The sequence below is a fragment of the Branchiostoma belcheri genome, unplaced genomic scaffold (assembly GCF_001625305.1).
Source record: "Branchiostoma belcheri isolate BF01 breed outbred unplaced genomic scaffold, Haploidv18h27 scaffold15, whole genome shotgun sequence".
Lineage (NCBI taxonomy): Eukaryota > Metazoa > Chordata > Leptocardii > Amphioxiformes > Branchiostomatidae > Branchiostoma > Branchiostoma belcheri.
Window position 1 is genome coordinate 1,743,395 of NW_017802935.1, and position 22,399 is coordinate 1,765,793.

At 41.5% G+C, this 22,399-nt stretch overlaps 1 protein-coding gene across 1 annotated transcript; it reads left to right on the forward strand.

The window, feature by feature from the left end:
• Positions 1 to 6,059: 6,059 nt before the first annotated feature.
• LOC109465239 (cilia- and flagella-associated protein 65-like) lies at positions 6,060 to 22,144 on the forward strand. Its single transcript, XM_019762382.1, has 29 exons — positions 6,060 to 6,158; positions 6,849 to 6,938; positions 7,350 to 7,552; positions 7,925 to 8,063; positions 8,216 to 8,346; positions 8,623 to 8,737; positions 8,885 to 8,969; positions 9,157 to 9,299; positions 9,521 to 9,743; positions 10,092 to 10,357; positions 10,750 to 10,947; positions 11,485 to 12,288; positions 12,457 to 12,780; positions 13,043 to 13,208; positions 13,348 to 13,476; positions 13,701 to 13,926; positions 14,222 to 14,350; positions 14,546 to 14,722; positions 14,869 to 15,046; positions 16,320 to 16,511; positions 16,824 to 16,953; positions 17,356 to 17,528; positions 17,974 to 18,135; positions 18,429 to 18,611; positions 19,108 to 19,292; positions 19,677 to 19,817; positions 20,164 to 20,377; positions 20,755 to 20,885; positions 21,098 to 22,144. The coding sequence occupies exons 2-29, from the start codon at positions 6,873 to 6,875 to the stop codon at positions 21,408 to 21,410; spliced, it is 5,526 nt and encodes a 1,841-aa protein (XP_019617941.1). The 5' UTR covers positions 6,060 to 6,158; positions 6,849 to 6,872; the 3' UTR covers positions 21,411 to 22,144.
• The last annotated feature ends 255 nt before the right edge of the window (positions 22,145 to 22,399 follow it).

Here is a 22,399-nt window from a genome sequence, read left to right on the forward strand (position 1 = left end):
ATCTTTTCTGTACACTCCACTCACTTGGCCATTGCACCTACATTTTTTCTTCTATTATATAGGAGACTGGACTACAAAGACTTGCTACACTACCAGGACCGTAAAATTTAACGAACTTTTCGGTAGCGTGTACACGTACACGGCGAATGCACGATCGTGTGTTCGGCGTGTTTACGTTTGGGGTGGGCGGGATTTTGGGGGCCAGTAGGGCGGGGAATATTCAGAATATTCATGTTTCAGGCACCGTGTACACGGAATATTCATGAGAATATTCATGAAACAGCCCGATTTACGGCAAAAAAACAACAACGCATCGCCGCGCCAAGGCAACTGCGCCGCATGCACAGTGTTTTATTTTGGCAGAGATGACGTAAATACCGCGTAGAATCCTTTCACATGAACCTAACAACAAAATACAAGTACCATCCAAAACAACTAACACAGTCTACATGATTATTTTGAGCAGGAAGTACGATTCTGCTTCCTTTCATCGACCATATCTTTGAGCGACCGCTGGTTTGCGAAGTCCCTCCCACCGGGCGCACGTTCTCATGAACGTCTCCCGCGCCTTTGACAAATTATGTTTGATATATTAGTAATACACATTTACTGTACCACGCCTGCGGAGGGAAGAAAAAGCAGAAGCCGCTTTGGTAGTTGTATTTGTCATGGTCTGACACTGATAATACTTGTATGTGTCTTACCACGTTTACAATTTATGCCATTCACATTTTCAAAGTCTCAATATATAAAAAATGCGTATCAGCCCCCCAAACATAAATTAATCATTCAAAGAAGCAATGAGTCCTTCGCCCACACGGCGTGCACGCGCCGTGCTCACTGCGTATTTACGGTGAGATACTGAACACAAAGAGTACGTGCAGTAAATGAGTTTATAGGGCGTGGTTTCGCTTTTATAGCAATAATTAGCTATTAGCATTTGTATTATAAAATTACAATGATACTTGTTTTATCTTATTTTCATGTATCTGTTGACAATTTGTGGATAATATATGGGGTTATTGGCACAGCGGCTACACGCTGTCTTGGCCGTGGAGCCGAGATTATAGTTTATTCAGATTCGAGCGAAACAACTCTGGACTAGTTCAAGGAGTTGGAAGAAATGATAGTTGGTGTTTGATTGCTGCAAGGTTGAGAATTAAACAAAAGCCGGCAGAAAAACTGGCAGACATTTTGTCAGAAAAATGTACGCCAAAAGGAAAGGTCAATGACCGTGCCTAGCGAGTCGAAGTCGGCGGCGTTAAGAATTTTCTGCAACTGCTATACTAAAGCTATGATTTGATCATGAGCGCTGTGACAAAATTTAAAAAAAATAGCGGGGTTTGATTTCGACACTGTTTGTTCCTGAATAAAACAGAGCTTGTAGAGCATTACGTGATACGCCTGTGATTTTTACGTCCATGCTTTGGTCAAGTCTCTTCAGTTTAGGCAAGGACTTGGTTTACACTATATTCCCACGACTGCACGTAATTGATTGACAGGCGGTTCCCTTTGAAAAAGATGCCGTCGGCGCCCCAGAGTCTGTTCGGTCTACGGGCCGAATAATTCAATTATCTGAGCAGCCAATGAGCACTGAGAAAAATGTTTCGTCCATCTTCGCTGTAAAGTCGATCTTCACCGACTATAATCGAGGTTCTACGAAGAATCCCGAAATTTGTCGAGTGTGTACTGCGGTGTTTTCATGCGCTTGTTGCAGACGACAGGATCGCAAGACAGATGATTTGTGACATTTCAGAACCGAGAAAATCTACAAGACACTGATACTGATATTTCTGCATGAAATTAACGAATATTTAATGTACTATGGAAAACGTCAGTCCTTCATTCCGTGAGGCTGAAACAGCAATGTCAGATTATGAACCAATTATTTCCTGTCGTGGATATTCGCCGTGGATATTCGACACATTCTGGACTATGTACTGTGTGTGCCGCGAGTAAAACTTTCAAGCGAGTACACAATAGTTCTAGAATTGCAGTGCAGCACCATTCTAGAAGTTTTACAGGGTGAACAGATTTCACTCGATAATACTAGATTGACACTTCATGCGGCCGGCCCGCAACATGAGAAAAATGTGAGATACCGTAATTAAAAAAAAAAGTAGAGCTGCCGAAAAATGTTACTTACCTGTGAAAATAAGCCAGCTCCCATTGAAACGCACTGAAATCACCTCTTTTCACATTTTGGGGGACACTACTTACCTGTAAATTATTGCGTAAGATCCGTCGGGTGTGTAAACAACATTCATTTTCATTCAACAAAAAATAAGCTGTAGCTGTGATCTGTATAATACTTGAAATAGCGCCCTAGTACTTTCCTTGTTGATACAATCATTCAATCCGAGAACAGGACGTATTAGTTTGTAACATTTTGTAATGTTTCTGAAACACGAAAAAATGCTGACTAGTTTACTAGTAATTTATTTTCGATACTTATACATGACTTTCCTTTCAATAGTACTAGCAAGGAGGTTCAAGTTTTTGTATGAAACGCCTACCAAAAAGGTAGTTATTAGAAGTCATGGTAGTATTACAGACTAACTAATGTTGGGCAACCAAACACATACATAAACGTTGCTTAAACAATTCGTCCTTGTTTCTTGCAACCCCCTATGTTTTACCAAGGAGATTTTCGGATGTTGTCGTCATTTTTGTTCGTGATAACAAAGTAACAAAGAAATAAACTGGGTAACGTGACCCGGCGGATTCAAGTTATACAACTTGCGTATCTGTCACGGGCCGCCACAGAACGCCGAGAAAAAGCTTTCGAACCGTCGTTTCTGACCAGATTTCTTTTCACAAAATAGAAGAAAGGGGATGTGCATTTGCATCAGGGTGACAAGGATAATTATTTTTTGTTTGACAATACGCCCGCGTGTTTGACAGTGCATAAGAATAGTGAATAAATTACGGGTTTTCTAAGAGTGGTGCACTTAGTGGTAACAACAACAGACATCTGTGTTTAGAATTTGGTCGATTTCGTATATTCTCTAACTAGTTAAGACGAAGATATTTTTTGCCGAAGGTGAAGAAAAATCTTCTATTCTCCTCAAGCGAAGATTGGAAGACAGACTTCGATTCTCAAATACTTTAGTACTGTACATGGTCGATATTACAATACACATTTCTGTATGGCACTGTCTGTCCCTAGCTTAGCTCTGCATGAAAAATATAACAAAAACCTGTTACAGATATGCATCAAATGTGGAGTCCAAACCGGATTTTTTTACCACGGAGGTTACAAAAATTTCCACGTGTTTTCCTTGTTTTCACAATTACTTAGTAAAATAAGATAGCAGTGAAGAAAGATATTTTCCTATAAAAATACCTGCGTGAGAACAAAATGCATGTTCTTTAGAGTATCATTTCTTAGTTACTTGTGTCCAAAAGGCTTCTCAACACTATGTTACTGGGAACAATAAGGTACAACCTTAGAGTTAGGACCATGGAGGTAGAAGAGATCTACCTCCATGTTAGGACAAACCAAGGACATAATGTGACAATGTCCTTGGACAAACTATGATCGCTCCAAAAACTATATTGATAAAAACTCTCGGAAGAGTCGGAACGAGTCGGCATGCGCATGCAGTATTCTCCCTCGTGCAGTTTTAGTCTCTAAGCACCTGTATGTATAAAAGAAAACATACAAAAAGTTAATAACCTGTCAGAAATATATCTTATATAAAAATGGGGGGCTGTGACCCCGAGACTTTTCCAACAAAATCTGTTATATTCAGTGAGAGCTGTCGACGATACAAAAGAAAACATGACGCGCAACGGACTGGTTTTGAAACGACCGTTGCGTCTCCGACTATCAGACACACCATATTCATTCTTGCTATAAATTAGTACTAGTATAATCTGCACCAGGAGGTTTAAACCTTGATCTGAATGATTAAAAAATATCCGCAGCTTTTCGTAGGTTACACCAAGGACATTATTGGTTACACATACTGACAGAAAGTAGACGTGTTCAAAATCCATTTAAACTGCAGTAGAAAATGAATCAAAGCTCCTTGTGTTTAAATCTTTAAATTATAACCTGCTTTTTTATGTTTGTTTTTGTTACCAAATCGTATTCCGTATCTAATAGCGGCCGCCGTAGAATAAAATAGAAGCCCTGAAACATTTTATCGGCAGCGTAATTTCCTGTATACCGACAACCTCCTTGGCACGCGTGTAGCGAAAGTTGTACCGACTTCTTTGATCTGAAACTCAAGCCGCCCCTTTCGGCGGTTGCGTCGGAGTAAATCAATCAATTTTGACAGGGCTGGCCATGGGGCGCCGTGATGTCTTGGGAGAAATGTTCTACTACGACATGTACGAGATGTGTGTGAATTTTGACTTTCAATGTCAGGATTACTACTCCATTCCTACAAGAACTCATTTTTGAAAACCACTGTTTTATCTAAAGCGATTTGGCGGATGCAATAACTCATGAGGTGTTTATTCAATACTTGATTGATATAATATGGAAAAAAATACCCGTGGTCTTTCCTCCCCGTAAGCACATATTCAGCCCCGTGCCGAACAAAACACTGGCTTTTCGTTTTTGTGTTGTTTATTCGTCAGTAAGATCGCGCCGCCTCGTGGCCGGCCGGCCGCATCGGTTTCTGCTGGCCGTGTAAACGTCATGTGTCGACCAGTTTACTAGTATATCATTCTCGCCGGGCTTTGGAAAAATTTTTGACCCGGGGGGAAGGACCTAGGAAATCTTTTAACCACTAATCCTCACCGCTAAATATCGTACAAATTGTACACCGCTGTAATTGTAGAGCATTACGCAATCCATTTCGGCAGCGCCGGCGGGGAGCACATGGCGACGCAGAAGAAATCGGCAAATTATTACGCTGTGTTCGCGGGATAAATGCCGGCACACGAACTTTAATTATTATCTTCAAAGAATTACGACAGTTCCTATACGAAAATGGCTAGCCCAAAATGTAAACGAAAGGCAACTTTCGCCCGCAGCTGACTAATTTTGACCGGTAGATATAGGATTCTATTCGTGCGCCGTAATGGGCACACAATACTAGTATTACGACATTGCGCGCTGACGTGACCGGTATACAACTGTCGTAAAATCAAACGTAATTATTTCTCTACCGTGCAGACCAGCGGCCCATTATCGGTATCCCAGTGATAATGAGCTGACTCCCCGCTGATCTGGACTCCGCCCCAAATGTGCACACGCCGTGCGTACGAACGTGTACACGCCGTGCGTTTGTTTGTGTAACAGCGTAAATCGTTAAATTTTACGGTCCTGGTAGTGTATATATGAAGGTGTCAAATTCAGCATGTAATGCATCACTTCAAACCAGAGCCAAAACCGGCTTGTAGCGGTCTGACAGCACAGTTCAGGACGGGGCACACGTTTCTTCATACGTGTTGAGATTTCGGACGACCAACACATACATTTCTGTCAGAAAATAATAGGACTTGGTTTTTCTTACCTGTGGAGGTAGTATAACAGCCCAATCTGCGACTAGACAGCCACAATGTTGGTCAAAACTTCACCGAACGTTCGATCGGCCGGTCAACCCGCCATACTTATTTTCGTCTTCTGCTGTCACGCAGTCTCGTACCCAGAATCATGTGTGTAGTGGTTTGCGTAGCTACCGAGCAAAATGCTCTGGGAACGAGAGTGAACTCAAATCACAGGGTCAAATATTTTGTTCAAAACGTTTTCATTATAAATTTTACTATGAGAAATCTTTGGCTCAGTATTACCAGTACACAATATCAAATTGTTGTAATGCCAGGAACTAACTTGTTCGAATCAATCTGGCAAAATTAAACTGGAGGTGGAACATTCTATTGTAATCACATCGCTAGGTAAACTAAGAGTATTTGTTATGTATTTGACATCAACTTAAACAACACTGAATAAAGTATGGAATATATAATAAATTAAAATATATATCTATTTATCTAGCATCATACTAATTGATGATTTTAAGATAGAATATGAACTTAACAACTATGCAGTACTAACACTATGTCCCCCCAATTTTTTTAGTAATGGACTCGTCTACTTCCTAGCAACAGTCGCCATCTTGTGTTCCGAAAACAATATGGCGCTGGAGAAGTAGTATGAACTTTTTAGGGATGAAAACTTGAATTTTGCTGCATTTCTGAAGGTAAGCCTCAGCATTATGGTACATTTACTCGTTTTACAAAGTGTAATGTACAAAAAGACGAGGTTTACATGAGATCAGAGTCAATGCTTAAGAGGAAATACAGCTATTACTATTTTAATCATGTTGCTACAAATTCAACAGTTGCTGAGAAGACTTGTATAATTTTTGTTTTGACATTTGGTTTCAAATAGAACTAACCTCGAGAAGGTCCCTCCGCTTCATACAGTCTTCAACAGTCTCTTGCCATCAAGCTGAAACTGTTAACTTTGTAAGACCATGTGTTGTATGTGCTTTGTGTGGATATTGTTAGCATATGTATTAACCATAAATTTTGATAGTGATGACTTCTTGATTTCAAAATTTCAAAATCTGTATCGAACAGGCGATGTATCGAAACGACCTGATACCTTCAAAATCAATAGATACTGTAAAAAATAAGGTAAATGGTGAGCTAGATGTAGTATGCCACTTTCTTAATAGAATCATACATATTTTTGTTGTGTTGTTTACATATGCAACAGTGCTCCCCCACCCTATGATTGTAACCGTATACTAGTAATTGTGTGTTTTATGCATGTGTGTGTATGTGTGTAAATGATATATAGCCTAGAAAGCGAATATGGAACATTATGATTTTGACCAGATCATTCACTGTATTTTTGTTTTGTTTTGTTGTTTTGTCGTCTGCAGACTTGTTGAAGAGAGAAGATAAAGATGCCAGTGATTGTGCAGCCCCCACATATGTTGAACCATGCCAACAGGAATGTTACTGTCATGGAGGTACTGTTTTAAAGAGCTACTTCTTAAATTCACTACCTTTATAAAACACAGGGTTATATCTTATATTCATGTTAAAACTCATTACACACGAGAAAAGGTAGGTATAGAATTAAAACATAAGGTTTCAAGTCAAAAAAAGAAAGTAAGTAAGTAGTATATATGGAGAAAACCTATATAATATCTTATAAAACAATTAGATTTTTCCCATAAATTACTTATTCAGTATCCAATCTTTTTCATTTTTCATTTCTAGAGAGGGAAAGAGATTTCAATCTTCCACTACTAAATACTGTAGTACTATGTCATGTATGTATTGCAAGGATTACCTCTCATTAACCTATTGGCTTAATTTATATCATCATTTCTGATTAAAACTAAATTATCTTTTTTTTTTATGTGCAAAATTTTCAGCCCTCTTCACCTCACAACAAGAAACCCCTTAAGAAGAAAAGGCTCCTAAAAGTCAGTAAGGCAGACAAAACCGTGCAGTCCACTTACTATGGGATTGAGGTGACAGGGAACATGACCTGGCAGGGCTGGGAGCCAGGCAAGGAGTACACAAAACAACTGGTCCTCAGGAACTGTAAGGTCAAGATGGAGAAAATCAAGTACAGGTCAGTGTTGCCAACAGATTTGTTTGTTTTGCATAACCAAAACTGCCTTAAGGCATAACACAACATTTTTGTACAATAGGTACAAGCTGCTTAAGACTAGACTTTAAGGTTTGATCCACTCACACTTGGATGTAACCCACATCCCTACTCTTTTCAAAAATCTTGAAGGGTTTATCGTGGTTCTTTATATTGTGCTAGAGGTGTGGCTGTCCTCAAATACGGGAACTGCAGCTTTTTGTCCCATCCAAGAGGATGTGTCTAACACTAACAGAAGCTCATTTTTACCTGAGTCGAGTAAAGAAATAGGTGTAAAATGCTTTTTCAAGGTATGAAATTCACTGACATGTAAAACTATGTATTCTTCCTCTGCAGCCTTCCCAGCACCACGTTCTTCCACACGTTGTTCCCTAAGCCTCTCCAGCTGAGCCCAGGCACCAGCTTCTGTCTCCCCGTCACCTTCAGACCGCTGGAGAAGGCTGTTTATGAAGATGCCATAGAATTCTCCACATCTGTAAGTAACACTATTTGCTGCGAGAAAATTTAAACTGCTCTCCAACTTGAAAGAATTACTTGCTGAAATTTTTGTCAATATGAAAAGAAGTAATGGTCTTGTCAAGGAGCAAGTTTTAACTACTTTTTTTTCTTTTTTGTTTCCTATTTTAGGAGGGAAAGTTCACCATTCCTCTGAAAGGAATTCTACCCCAAGAAAGCCTGTCTATGCCAGAGGCAGTCAACCTTGGTACCTGTGCTGCCTATGATGCTGTCAATGCCACATTTGAGCTGAAAAATTTAAGGTAAATGTTCAGTTGTGTAGCTGATGTTGTTGATATGCCTTATTTTTGTTATCACTTGTTTGTAATATGCAAGTCATCAATAGGTAATCTGAAATTTTATTTCATTTCTGAGAAATGAACTTGTTGCTGTTACCTATGCATAACTTTAATATTTAAGCTCTTAATACTAATCAGAAGAGTCTTTTTGAGAACTGATTTTCAACTGGTCAACATTGTTTCAGCATTTATTAAGTTTTCTATTGAATGCTCATGATGTGTTTTTTTTTGTGACTACAGTGAACTTGAAACACCCTTCAAGTGGAAAGTTGCATCAGCTTTTACCATGGAGCCAGCATCTGGCACCCTCCCTCCACATGGATCATGTACCATCAGGGTCACATTCAAACCTATGGTAAGACTTTGCAAGGTCATGTTGAGTTTATTTGTACATTCTTTCTGAAAGGCAAGTGGCATGAAAATGACAATGAAAAACAATACAACATGTATCTACTGTAGTGTAAATACTGCCTTTGAATTCTAACTTGTTTGTTATTTTCAGGGTGCGATGGTCTATGATGCAGTAGCAGTGTGCAACTATGGTCCAGAGAATGTCTACTTTGGTACAGTGAAGCTAGAAGGCATTGGTAAGGTTACTGAAACTATTTTTACTTGCATTGTTATCATTCACATAAATCAGATGCTTCCAAAAAACATGGGAGAAGAAGCAAGAATAAGTCAAGTTAATTAATGTAGTTTGTTTTGATGGGCAGAAAAACACTGTAAACTATCACTGCCATGTCACTTTATTCATTGTTTTATGTGTTTTTACAGGCAAATTTCCACATATTGTGGTGAGGACCGAAGGGAAAGATACGCAGACATTTGGCGCTACCGCGGAAACTCTTGTGGACTTTGGCACCGTTCCTGTCGGCAAGTCTGTGGAGAAATGGGTGGAACTTCAAAACCTCTCACCTGTTAGTATGATGCTTTTGTTATATATCTGCTTTTTTTCTTTCTTTCATCTTCTATGTACACACATTGCATCTCAAAAGCAACTAGTACCATGCATAGTCCAGTTGAAAGTAGCCCAACTGTTCATTGAATTCATGAAGCATAACTGGTTTAAAACTACTTAAAAATTTATTTCTTTCACGAACAACTGTTTCTCACAAAATCTTTCCATTTTTTGCTTCAGGTGAAAGCAGCTTTCAAGGTTAACCATCCCGAGGCCACCTCCCGTATTGATACCGTGTTCTCTGTCGGTGTGAAAGAAGGGACTGCACCGCCAAACAGTTCCTGTAAAATCCCTCTCATCTTCAGGCCTGAGCTGGTGGGAGAGACGTCCATGGACTATCTGAATGTGGTGGCCATCGGGAACATCAGCAAAGCTGTTATCAAATGTGTGGGCAAGGCGAGGGGTAAGTTGGAATCATGCCTGGCTTCATTATACAGTGAATATACTGTGGAAACTGAGAAGGATGACAAGTTTTGTAATACTTCAGATTAGACAGTTGATCTTTCTCTGTTGTATTCTGATTTTAGCTGCCAATCTTATGCCATGTACTTAATGTGGCACGATTTTTGTTGCTTTAGATAAATGTGTTCTATACATTTTACAATTTTTTTAGAAGGCTAAAATGACTATGATTTTTACATGCATGTCAGTGAAAGAAAAAAAAGGTATGGTACACAGCCTGTGTTACAGTAAAAGGCTCACTTTTTGTCAGATTTTGATTTTGATACAAGGTTTTATTTTCCTTTTTCAGGACCAAGTGTGTCCATTGGGTCCCAGGCCCTAGCCTTTGGTTGTGTGGACTCAGGCGGTACGGTCACACAGACCTTCAACATCGTGAATGAGACAGATCTGCCAGCCTCCTACCAGTTCATGATAGACAGCAGGGAGAGTGTGTTCAAGTTCGAGCATGTGTCGGGAGTTCTGCCTCCACAAGGCCTGCACAAAGTAGTGGTCCACTTCTGTCCAGTCCACCCCATCAACTACTACAGAAGAGTTGCTTGTCTTGTGCACAATCATGTGAGTGATAAACAGGAGTATTTACAGAAAGACTCTTTGTCACAAAGACAAATCATACCTTTGCTGGAGTAGGGAAAGAATATCTTGAAGGTCATAGTGTTAAAGACTTCATGCCATATTTCTTATTAAAAATTCTATTTACATGTACAAATTTATCTGTTCATTCATTACTGTTGTACTAATGACACATTTTACTAACTTTCTGTGAAAAAGATTTCCTCTTATAAACAGTACATGCATAAATCAAAAAGATGTACTCTTACATACAGTTAAATTTTGTCCTGATGATCCCTGGGCAAAACAGTAGGATATCAACATAGAACCTCCTGTACTGTTCACATACTAAACTCATACTATAATATTGATATAACAGCATCTAACTGTTATTCCAGGATCCCCTGTATGTGGACATGATTGGCACCTGTCACACTGAGCTGGTCAAGCCAGCTGTGCTGCACCTGCACCACCTGGAGCGGTACCAGAAGCACGTGGAGCGAGGCTTCTCCCTCTTCCCGCCAGAACTGCTCAACAACCTGGTCAAGGAAAACAAGCTGCAGCTGGACCAGACCGGCGCACTAATGTTGAAGGAGGTGAGGATTTTACAGCCATTTGTAGTGTTGTTCCATACCAATTTAAAGTTCTTTGTTCTCCGATTCTCTGCTTTCTTTCTGATTTGAAAAAAAAACAGTTCTGAATCATCCCCACAATGCTCATACTTACATGATTGTACGTCTCCCCTTGTACATTTCATGCCTACTCAAGGACTTTATGTTAGAATTCGATGAAACTGGTGAAATTGTGCTGAAAGAGGTAAAATTTCTGCAGATCTCATCATTTCGAATTTGATAATTCCTCAGGCCTTTGTGCCTGGCTTTGCAATATTGTTGTAATTTGTTTACAATCCATATTTCCTCTTAGTAACATTAGAAACAATCTACATGTATATTATATCAACTCACATCTGACTTTTTTTGAATCCCGCATTTTATATGTCATATACTGACACTTTGTACGTCCTACATGATATTGCTGTATGCCGCTACACTCATGCTTGCTTATGTGTTAGGTTTTATGATTGACTTTGTATGTTTCAACAACATAAAGGAAATTTTCATTTGTCACAAAAGGCTGAAGCTGTGGAGCCCTTCACCCACCCACCCTTCCATCCCTCTCCGATGACGGAATTCTTCGACGACGGCCACTACAGCGACGTCACGTACTCCGTCCGCCATGTCAGTTCTGACCTCCACCAGGCCGACTTCGGACGCTGCACCAACTTCAAGAAGATCCCCTCTCAGGTGGTCCACCTGACCAATCACACGAAGGGAAAGATCACGGTGTACTGGATGTGTCGCGACAGCAACATCTTCTCCGTCACCCCGCAGACGTGCGACATTCCGTCGGAGGGGGCAACGTCGTTCCGTGTGACCTTCAAACCGGATGCAGAAGACCAGTTTTTCGGGGCAGAACTGGAATGTTTCGCCTTCTACAAAAGCATGCGAGACTTCAAACTGGTGGAGGACAAGTCCTTCTGCCCGCCGTGGTGCCTCACGCTGACCTGCATCGGCCACACGTTCAAGCTCGGAAAGGAAACATTCCTTCCACGCTTCACCCTGGATTCCAAACGTGTCGTCTTTCCTGCCGTGAACCCGAACGAGAGCACCTACCGGACCGCTCTTCTCACCAACCACAGCGACACTCCCATACAGTATGTCTTCAGCCAAGACGAGACAAAGACGTTCACGATCAAGCCATCCAAGGGGCTCATCCCGCCCAAGTCTCACCAGCTGTATGCCTTCAGGATGCTGCCAGCTGTAGCAGACACCTACAGGTACCAGCTGCCCTGTAGGATGAACGACAATGACAAACACATGCATGAGGTGACCTTGGTGGGGTCGGCAGAGTCAGCTGAGGTGTATCTACCTTCACAGGTAAGTCTACTGTCCAGAAAACATAAGAATCCATTTAAGAAGAGGAAAATTGTTCAGTTTATATCACAAATATTGCAAGATCTAATGAGTGACACCTCAGATAATATATTTGTTATATATTTTATATCTTTTATCTAATTTTGTCTTTTATATAATTTTGTCTGTCAGGGAGAGCTCTTCTTTAAGAGTACAAGCATCGGCACAACCACTGTCCAGAAGTACTGTCTCCAGAATACCTCAAGACTGCCCGTCCAGTTCGAGTGGCGTCTCAACAGTGATGACAGGAAGAGCCTTGCCGTCGAGCCGACTGCGGGAACTATTCTACCCAATCAGGAGCAGGAACACACGTGGATGTTTTCTCCTTCAGAGGAGACCAAATACGTCCTGAAGCCAACCCTCATCACCATGACAACCAGTCCTACAGGTGCCATCGGAGAGAAGACGAAATATATGCTGAGAGTCATTGGGGAGGGCAGTGCTGGAAACATACAGGTAAGAGTATTAATGTTCAAAACATTTGCACAACTTTATTTATCAGGCATATTTATAAGTTGCTTGCATCACTCCACAATACAGACCACTTTTAGACTAGTATCAGAGTAAACATCTTGGAGTTGGCTCTAAAGAAGGACTTATTACAGTATTAAGATCTAGATTTCAGTCAAGTATTTCTTCATTTATGCATGCATTCAATCATTCATTCATTCATTTGTTTACTCATTTATTCTTTTTTCTTTCTATTTCCAAATGACAGGCTGAACAGAGAGAGATTGACCTCCAGACTGTCCTTGTTGGAAGTTCTGTCTCCAAGGAGATTGTTCTGTACAATGACAACAGCTGCACGCTGCACTACAAACTCATCGTGTTCCAGACCATCACTGGTACCGCTAACGATGAAGCAGCCAATAGGGACAGGATAGGTCAGACATTAACTTATCCCATAATTACCTGCTGTCATAATTCTACCAGGCTACCAGAAATGGTCTTTTCGTCTGATCAAACAAAGTTGAAGTATCATCATGACTGTATGGATGAGTTTTGTTGATTTTTCTTTCACAGTTCTGGAGTTGGAGAAGGATCGAGGCATGCTTCCAGCCCGGGCCAAGAACAGGATCCTCCTGACCATCCGGCCAACCAGACGTGCCACGTACACCTTCAACATCATGTACCAGCTACTGACTCCTGATGGTGGGTGTGGGGAGGGGGGCAGTGTTGTAGGGAGGGGGCAATGGTGTGGATAGGATTTTATGACTTAGAGTTAGATGAGACTGACAGTGTATGATATAGCAGTGGGGTCTGTTAGAAATGATTAACACATGGCAAAGGAATTAACTGTAAACCTATCTCCAGCTAAAGCAGAATGTAGCAACAATTAGTGATGGTATCAATTTTTTTCTGAATTCTCCCCCCAGGTCGCAGTGTGAACCCAGTGTTCCCAGACCCATCAGACCTGTGTGAGGTGGTTGTGCAGGGCGTGTACCCTACTCTGGTTGCCACGGACGCCCGTTGCTATGGCAGCGGCATCGGCATTAGCAAGCGGCAGCTGTGGTCTCTGTTCTCCCTGGACAACATGAACCTGTGCCTGGACTCTGACCCGGCCGATGATGAGCTCACCTATGTTCACCCCACCAGACACAGGTATGGTCATCAAGTCTTATAATCTTTTAATCACTGTTTTAATCACAATGTGTTACAATCAATGTGTATGCAATATGTGTTGTTTTCTTGCTGATAAAATTTCCTTCTATCAAAGGCCTTGTCCTTAGTGCTGAATCCCACATTGTTGTTGCTGTAGGAATTCCTGTTGAAGTAAAGACAGCCACCTTTAATGAACAAAAACATCAGAATGAAGATAACCATGTATACTGTACAAAATGTCCTGACAAACACTACCATTACTTGTGAGAATAATCCAGTGTTGTTTTCCTCTCAGTACCAGATACAGACCTCCTGTCTACACACGAGCCATTCTGGACTTTAACTTCAGCGCCGCACCAGTGGGGAGTGAGGAATGTGTGGTGGATCTACTGTTGGAGAACACTGGAACTGTCACTTCTGAATGGTACATATGAGAATGGCTTCTATAATCAAAGCTGAGCTTAAAGACTTCAGTTGTAGTTATAACTTTTATACAGAAAGTATGCAATCTTCAGCTGTTCTCTTTCCCAGGACCTTCCTGTTCACAACAACAAAAATTTTGTTCTCCTTCCCAGAGCTTTCCTGTTCACAACAACAAAAATTCTGTTCTCTTTCCCAGGGCCTTCCTGTTCCCGACAGACCTTCAGCTGGAGCTGGAGTACTGGGCGGAGACGGGGGAGTTTGATGAGGAGGAGCTGCACCAGATGAGGGTGACAGACAACAGACTCTTCTCTGTCAAACCCAAAAAAGGACGGCTGGACCCAGGACAGACACAGACTGTCACCTTCACTTACAGGTGAGGATTGACTCTTGGGAAATAGAAGAAAGCACATATTGCTGCAGCTGTTAAGTCTAAAGGCTAAATATGCAGTATGTTTACTACTCTCTGTTTTGCTTTTTTTAGAATGGGTCTCATGTATCTGAATGTTTTCTTCCCCACAGCCATGATATGGTTGGTACAGACCGACTGCCTGTACTGTTCAAGTTGATGCGAGGGCGGGAGATTCTGCTGAACTTTGTCGGGGTGACGGTGGACCCGGAGAGGAAATACGTGCACTTCCCCAGCAGCAGGCACATGTTCGCGCCTGTTCCCGTTGGCGCAACCTTTCCTCCTAAACAGGTCAGGGCTAGTCCATTCTGTCTGTGGGGAGGGACGACAGTCATGGAATTTTGTTTTAAAACAAGAGTTCCACGATCTCATACCTTCGCCAAATGATGTTAACCCTTCCGGTTGACGAATTATACAATTTTAATAATTGATTTCGCAAATAAGAGCGTCATTTGCATGGATTACATCAGTTGATCATATTCTCCACCCAATGACAGCCTCATCTTAACAAAATAGGCTATTGTAGCACTTCCTCATAAATTATGCAAATGAGGTCATAATGTGAATAAATTATCTTCATTGATATTCACCTTCTCTTAACTTCCAAATGCGGCAAGTATGAAGTTCCCAGCAATTACAACTATGAAATTATAACAATTTCCCATTAATTATTCAAATTAGGTCTTTATTTACATAATCTATAACCTCAGATGTTTTTCTCGTTCTCAATTACATGTCACGAGTGTTTCATAATCCTATTATCAAATGAAGCAGATTTATAAAATTTCCTCATTAATTATGCAAATTAGGTCCTGATTTGCATAATTGCTACCTACATGCCAAAAATCATGACAATCCGTTAACCGGTTCTTGAGTTATCCAACTTCGGAGATTTTTCAAGAAATGCTCCTGCAGTTCCAGAACAACCTGCTAGGGGGCCCAAACTCATGTCACTTCTTCCCTACCCCAAGAGCTATCTACCAACCAAAATTCGTGACCCTAGCTTGTCTAGGTCGTGAGATATCAAAACAGGAAGTTCTGCTGCAGTACCAACAAAAGCCGCCAGGGGGCCCAAAATTTAATCATTTCTAGGTCTCATCAAGACCTACCCACATACCAAGTTTCATGACAATCCATATTAAGCTTCTTGAGTTATACTGTTCACAAACAGACAAACGGACAGACGGACAAACGCTACTGAAAACATAACCTTCTTGGCGAAGGTAATAAATAGCAGGACATCAAGATGTGTTTGATTCAGGAGATGAATAGGGCAAAAGAACTTGGCCTCATGGCCTGTATTCAGAATCCATTCATAGTACATGTATCTTTCTGTTCTTGACCTTGGTGCTGAAAAGCTGTTGGTTATAAATGAGTACGCAGAAGTCCAAAAGGTTAAAATTTGGTTTGAAATATCTAGGAACAATGTATTGCTTTTCTTGCCTTCTTTTCAAATGCATTGTCTTAATATTTGTTTATGTATGTTTTTGTGGAGATGGCTTTTGCCCAATCCTCTTTAAACAAATGTGAATAAATTTCTTTAAAATCTCTTCTTTCCCCCCAGGTGTATGAGCTGTATAACGGAGGTGCCGTCCCTGTGACCTACCGCCTGGACCTGACCCCACTTGACCTCCTACAGGGGGAAAACTATAACCAGAAGATCTTTGAATGTCTGAACCCCATAGGGGACATTCCACCAGGCAGAACAGCCGACATTGAATGGGTCTTCTCACCGTTTGAAGCTAAGACATACATGGTGAGTGCTTTTGTCTTCATTGTCTGTAAAAAAAAGTAAAGGTAAAGATAGTCTCATGGTCTTTTTTGAGGCCATAAGAGCATAGGGTTGTTAGTTCATTTTGTCTAGAGCACAGTTTTGGAAGGCGGAGCCCTTCCCTCTCCTTCCACCCTCTTTTACCTCCCCAGCCAAAGTCCATTTTATACCTGGGCAAGTAAAGAAAGGCATGTTAAGTGCCTTTCCCAAGGACACAATGTCTAGCCAGTCTAGCATGAGATACGATTTCCATCGAATTGTTCATCATAATGAATGCATGTGTTTCCATGTTTGCAGGTGGACGTGCCCATTCACATCGTGGGTGGGGACACGGCACTCATCACCTTCACAGGGGTGGGGTATGACAGGAGGATCATGGGAGATACCATGCCCATCACGGAACAAGCTTCCTTCAGCGGGGTACCGGGTAAGTATCCTGTTCTTATACTGTGTATAAGCCTCTACACAGCAGTATACTTAATGATGTATGGTAGGTAGGTTGGGATTGGAACAACAAAGGTCAAAGTCAATTTTGGATACTTTAGCAGTTTTGTCAGGTGCTGCAGCAGGGTACATGGGCATGATATCTCATGCTTTGGTGTTAGAACCAGGGCTCTAGCTAGCTTGAATTTTTTTTCCTTCAGCACACTCCCCGTCAGATAGGTTTTAAAATATTGCTGTCACACGCCACAAAGTACCAGTAATTGATGGGAAATCTGGTGCTGGCTAGAGCCCTGGTTAGAACTGATACAACTGTATAGATCATGCACAGTAGATGATAATATATTTTGACATTACCTCTAACTGTTGTTGTTATTTGCTGTCCCAGGTGTCCAGAGTGTCCCTGTGCCCGGCCAGCTGGTGTTCCTGAACGAGGAGCGGGTGTCGTTTGGAAACATGCCGCTCTTCAGCCGCAAGCGGACAGTCCTGTTCCTGTACAACCGCTCACCCGACCACGTGGTGTCGTTTGAGTGGCACTACACGTCTGCACTCGCCAGTCAGGTAGGGGGTTTGTCAAAATAACAGTTTGTATCTACAGTCAAATTTGTACTAGTAACTACTGGAGCATACAGACCACCTGATCACTGTAGCCCTTTTTTCTGCTTGTCTCTTTGTCTCTGATTATTTTTCCCACCTACATGTACCATGAAAAATGCTATAGTGGCCACCTGTCTACTGACCATTTTCTTTTAGTCCCTTCTGCAGTCAGTATGTACACATACTGACTGCAGAAGTCAGTATGTGTACACATTTTTTGTACACATACATGTAGAGACTCTTAAATCAGGGCAGTAATTTATCTTTGTTTTACTGTGTGTCTAATATTTGGTATGCACAGAAATGCAATCATCAACACAGAAAATACCCAAAGCTTTAGCACCTGAGTGAATCAAACAGGTAAATGCTAAATGGCTGGATGTAAAGACCTTTACCTGTTCCCATACAGTGCCTGGGCATCACCCCAGTGTCAGGAGTCCTGCAGCCACAGGAGAGCCTTCTGTGCAAGGTCGTCTTCACTGCCAAGGGTGTACCGTCCTTCTATGACCTTGACCTCATCTGTGAGGTCACAGACGAGACAGAGATGGCCAAGTACAAGAAGGAGCTTAAGGTATAGTATCAAATACTTCTTCTGCCAGTGTATTAGAAATTGGCAATTCCTGTAACTCATATAACTCTTCAAAATAAGTATGATAATAAACCCCAACCAAAGTCAGGTACCCATTTTATACCTGGGTGGAAAGTTGAGTAAAGTCCCTTTCCCAAGGATAAATACCAGGAACCGAACCTGCTCATGTCTGCTAGCCTAGCCATTGACACCACTGTTATACATCAATAGTAAAAGTAGAACCTGTAGATCTAGACTTCCCCTTGACGTAACATGACATTCTGTTGACCCTGTAGAAATGGGAAGCTGAGAAGGAACGGCAGAAGTATGAGTTCACGATCACGGAGGACAACCTGACCGCAGACGAGGAGAAAGGTCCGCCTTCTCGCACAGCGACGTCCGGCGTGCTGCGGCCGTGTCGGTCTGGCATTGACCAACCACAGCGCTCCAACTCTGAGGGAGACTTAAAGCGATATCAGGTGGGTAATAAATGACAGGTGATTGGTATTTGTATACATAGGATCTCTAGTGTTACAGATGTGTCCATCTGGATGGGTTGATGAAAGAAATGGGAAACTGGGAAAAGTATAGATGGAAAGATGAAAGATTAAAAGGATGAAGAAGGTAATGAAAAGATAAGAAAAGTACTAAAGGTCACTTCACTGCAAATAATAAAAATCTAAAGATGTTGGCCCATGTTCTAATTGATTTGTTTTATTGGTACATGTCAATGGTACCGGTGGCTTTATAATTAATTAGGGGAAAGTACTATCGGTATGTAGGATATAAAAAGTCTGACTTCCTTTCTTCCTTCCTCAGACCTTCTGAATAAAAACAGCCTTTAGAGGCCTACCATTGAATTGATTTTGTTTGCCCAAAAATCTAGTGCCTAAGGATATGATAAAGAAAGGAAAAAAAAGTAGCAAGAAAAGAGAGAATGAAGACAATAATTAATTTTGTTTCCGTGTACCCCAGACACTCCCCCCTATTAGAAAGTCCACCCCTGACCTGAAGAAGTCTGCGGCAGGTGATGACATCTGGGAGCAGCCGCAGCCGCCACGGGCCTTCCTCCTGCACCTGGGAGCCACGGCACGCACGCACGCCATCGAGGAGTTCCAGCAGTACTTCCCTGAGGAGGCCAAGGTCATGTTCATCGACAGGTGGGACTTCTCTTCCATTTTCTACTGTACTCACATATATACAGACATGCAACTACCACATTTTACTTATGATATCTGTACATGTGCATTGATTTTTAGCTGTTATCAAAGATCACCATACAACAATAACTTGCTTCATTTTGACAGAAGAATAAGGATATGATACCATTCTTTCAACCCAGAAAAATGTTACAGCAAATTAAAAAAATGTACACGTGTATGTCATCAAATGTTGTCTTTCTTCACTCTTGCACCACTTTTGTTGTCTCCACAGGTAATAAAGTTTTGGCAGCCTAAACTTTTGACTTGGCTCTATTTTGTTGTTGACTAAAACTAGGAACTGTGTTTATGTGTTTACTGACATTATTTGCTGTTTTCCCCCAGGACGTTGGGAGAAGAGTTAACAGCTAGTCTGAAGAAGAGGATGTACGGGGAGGAGGGAGAGGAGGAGGGGCCTGTCGACCTTGGAGAGGTCAGCCATGAGGAGAAGGACACCATGTCCCACGTCCTGTCCAACATCCTCAGGTAACATGTTGCATGTTGTTATTTGCTCTTATAAAACAGCATTTCCACATCCATTTCATTCAGGTTCTTGAATGATTGAAATAGCAATTTGAAAGTTCTTTATTCACAACCCCTAGAGCTGACATTTCAATGACCATCTGTGCACAATGAACCAGTATCAGTTAGCTTCAGTGCACAGTGAACCAGTCAGAACTGCCCTGATGAAGATGGCATACAGTCATTGAAATGTCGTTTCTTGTTAAAGAAGTGGCTGTGAATAAAAACTTTGCTATGCCATGTCTTCTATCCTAAAATTTTTTCAAGACTTTGTCAAGAGTACTAAAGATGTTTAATATTGTTTTTCCAGGGACTTGTTGGATGACCCTAACTTCCAGGAAGCAGTGGACAACATCAAGAACGAGCCCATTCCGTACTTCACGCAGTTCAGTGAGAAGCCGCTAGGGGAGCCATCCCTGCCGCAGTCTCCTGAGTACGGGCAGGAGGAGGGGGAGAGGGTGTCACCGCTGGAGGAGCCGCCAGTCGCCGTGTCGCCTGATCTTGAACCTGAACTGCAAGGACTGGTGAGTCTAGAGAAGACTTGTCGTCAAGAATTCCATAAGCCTCTTAGCCTCTTAGTTGTCATCACGTTTCTTCCAATAGACTTTTCCAGAAGGATAAATGCAGTAGGTAGTTTGTGTCTAAGCAAATAGTTTTGTTTGTTTCTTTGAGCCATTGTTTATTTAGGAAATACTCATATCAGCTTGCTGGACACTTTTCATTGAAGTCATGAGAGAAGAGGTCAGGGTCAAACACAGTTACACAGTTGCTTAATATATGTCTAATAATATATGACTAGATGTTTTTATAGGTCATGTTACAACTGAAAGCCAAGATCTTTTTCCACAATATCATAGAAGGGACGATGTGTTTAGTAATGACCTTGTGTTGCCCTTGCCAGTCCCCTGAGCCGTCGTACGAGGTGCCGACCCCCGTGGCTGAGGAGCCGGGTCAGGAGAGGATTGACGCCCTCGGGGTGGAGGAAACCATGGAGCTGGAGGCCAAGCTGGAGCAGCAACAGGCTCTCAAGAGGTCAGATAGAGCAAATCTGAAGCTTCTTCTCATTCACTAACTCACTGCATCCTTTCCCACTAAGTTCCCACTAGTAGTTTCTTGTAAATATCCGGTACATAAAGAGGACATTAGACTTCAAGTTGGTATTCAACTTTCTTTTTGAATTGTTGGGGTTGGTTTGCTTTTCTCCAGTATAACAGCAGCTCATACTCAATCTTGTATGTCTCTAGGACCCCAGAGTTTGCCAGCCTGCTGGAAGACGTGATTGAGAACACCATGGCCAACATCATGATGGAGGCCAGTCGTGGTGAAGTCAACCTGACGGCACGGCCGCGTATCATCGCCCTCCCGCCCAGCTCCGCCAGCCCACAGACTCTCGTGAAGACCGGCTTCACCACGACGATGACGCAGAAAACAGGCCACACGACCCGGACCAAACCGGCCACGACCGTTCCGCCCAGCACGTCGTTCACGCAGAAAACGGGCGTGACCACGGTCGTCTCCAGGCAACAACAAAGCATCAGCACGACTACCAGAGACTGATGCTATCTGACATGAACACTGTGTATATATTTTCAGCGGAGCGGCACAATTATTCTGTCTGTGTTGTTATGATTGCCGGCACAGATTTGCCAATCTATGTAGAGAATTCTGTAACAATAAAGGTGTCTTTTCTGACATATTCTGATGTATAATATAGAACCATAGCTTGTTGCACACTTGTATGCTGTATCATATATAGGCTCATATTTTTTTGCAAACTTATTGATTTTTTCTTACAATTATGAAAACATGATGTTTCAACCAAACATGGTTTGATTTGGATTTTGTGAGTGATTAGTGCCTATTGTGCCTTATATAGGGCTGCTGCAAGCTGTATAAAATCGAAGTCATTTTCTAACCAATGGTCTAAGTGTCTTACACAAAGAAGACATCCTTTCTCTCCAAGTGCCTTATACTGGTTAGTTTCTTGTAAATACATAAAAGGAATATGGAGACTTGGTATTCAACTTTCTTTTTGAATTGTTGTGGTTGGATTGCTTTAAAAAAAGTTTCTGTATTCATTGTATAAGAAAAATGAAAAAAGGCTGTGTATTGTACATGTTGTAGACAGCACATTCTAAGATTTTCACACAGAAATCTTTTGAAGATGACACATCTGAGGTGTATGAACTATTTTCTTGTTGGAAGGGGGACCACATGTATATGAATGAGAATTGCTGTAATTTTCTATGAGAATTAGAAGTCATTAAACAGAATTCTGCACTTTCTGAATATATATTATATACATTGCACATGACTTTCTTGTTTTTACTTCTATGTATGGAGTTTTTGGTGTCTGTGTTTGTTGCGCTTCTTTTACTTTAGAACCCTGTCATCCTTCCAGTACCAAAGAAATGTTTGGTCACAAACTTTTTTTCACGGACACAAATTTATACATGTGCAGATGTATGATCAAGTCATTGTGACCTTATAGGCAATATGTACTTATGTCTCTCAGAAACTGAAAAAGCAACAGAACGTAGAAAAGT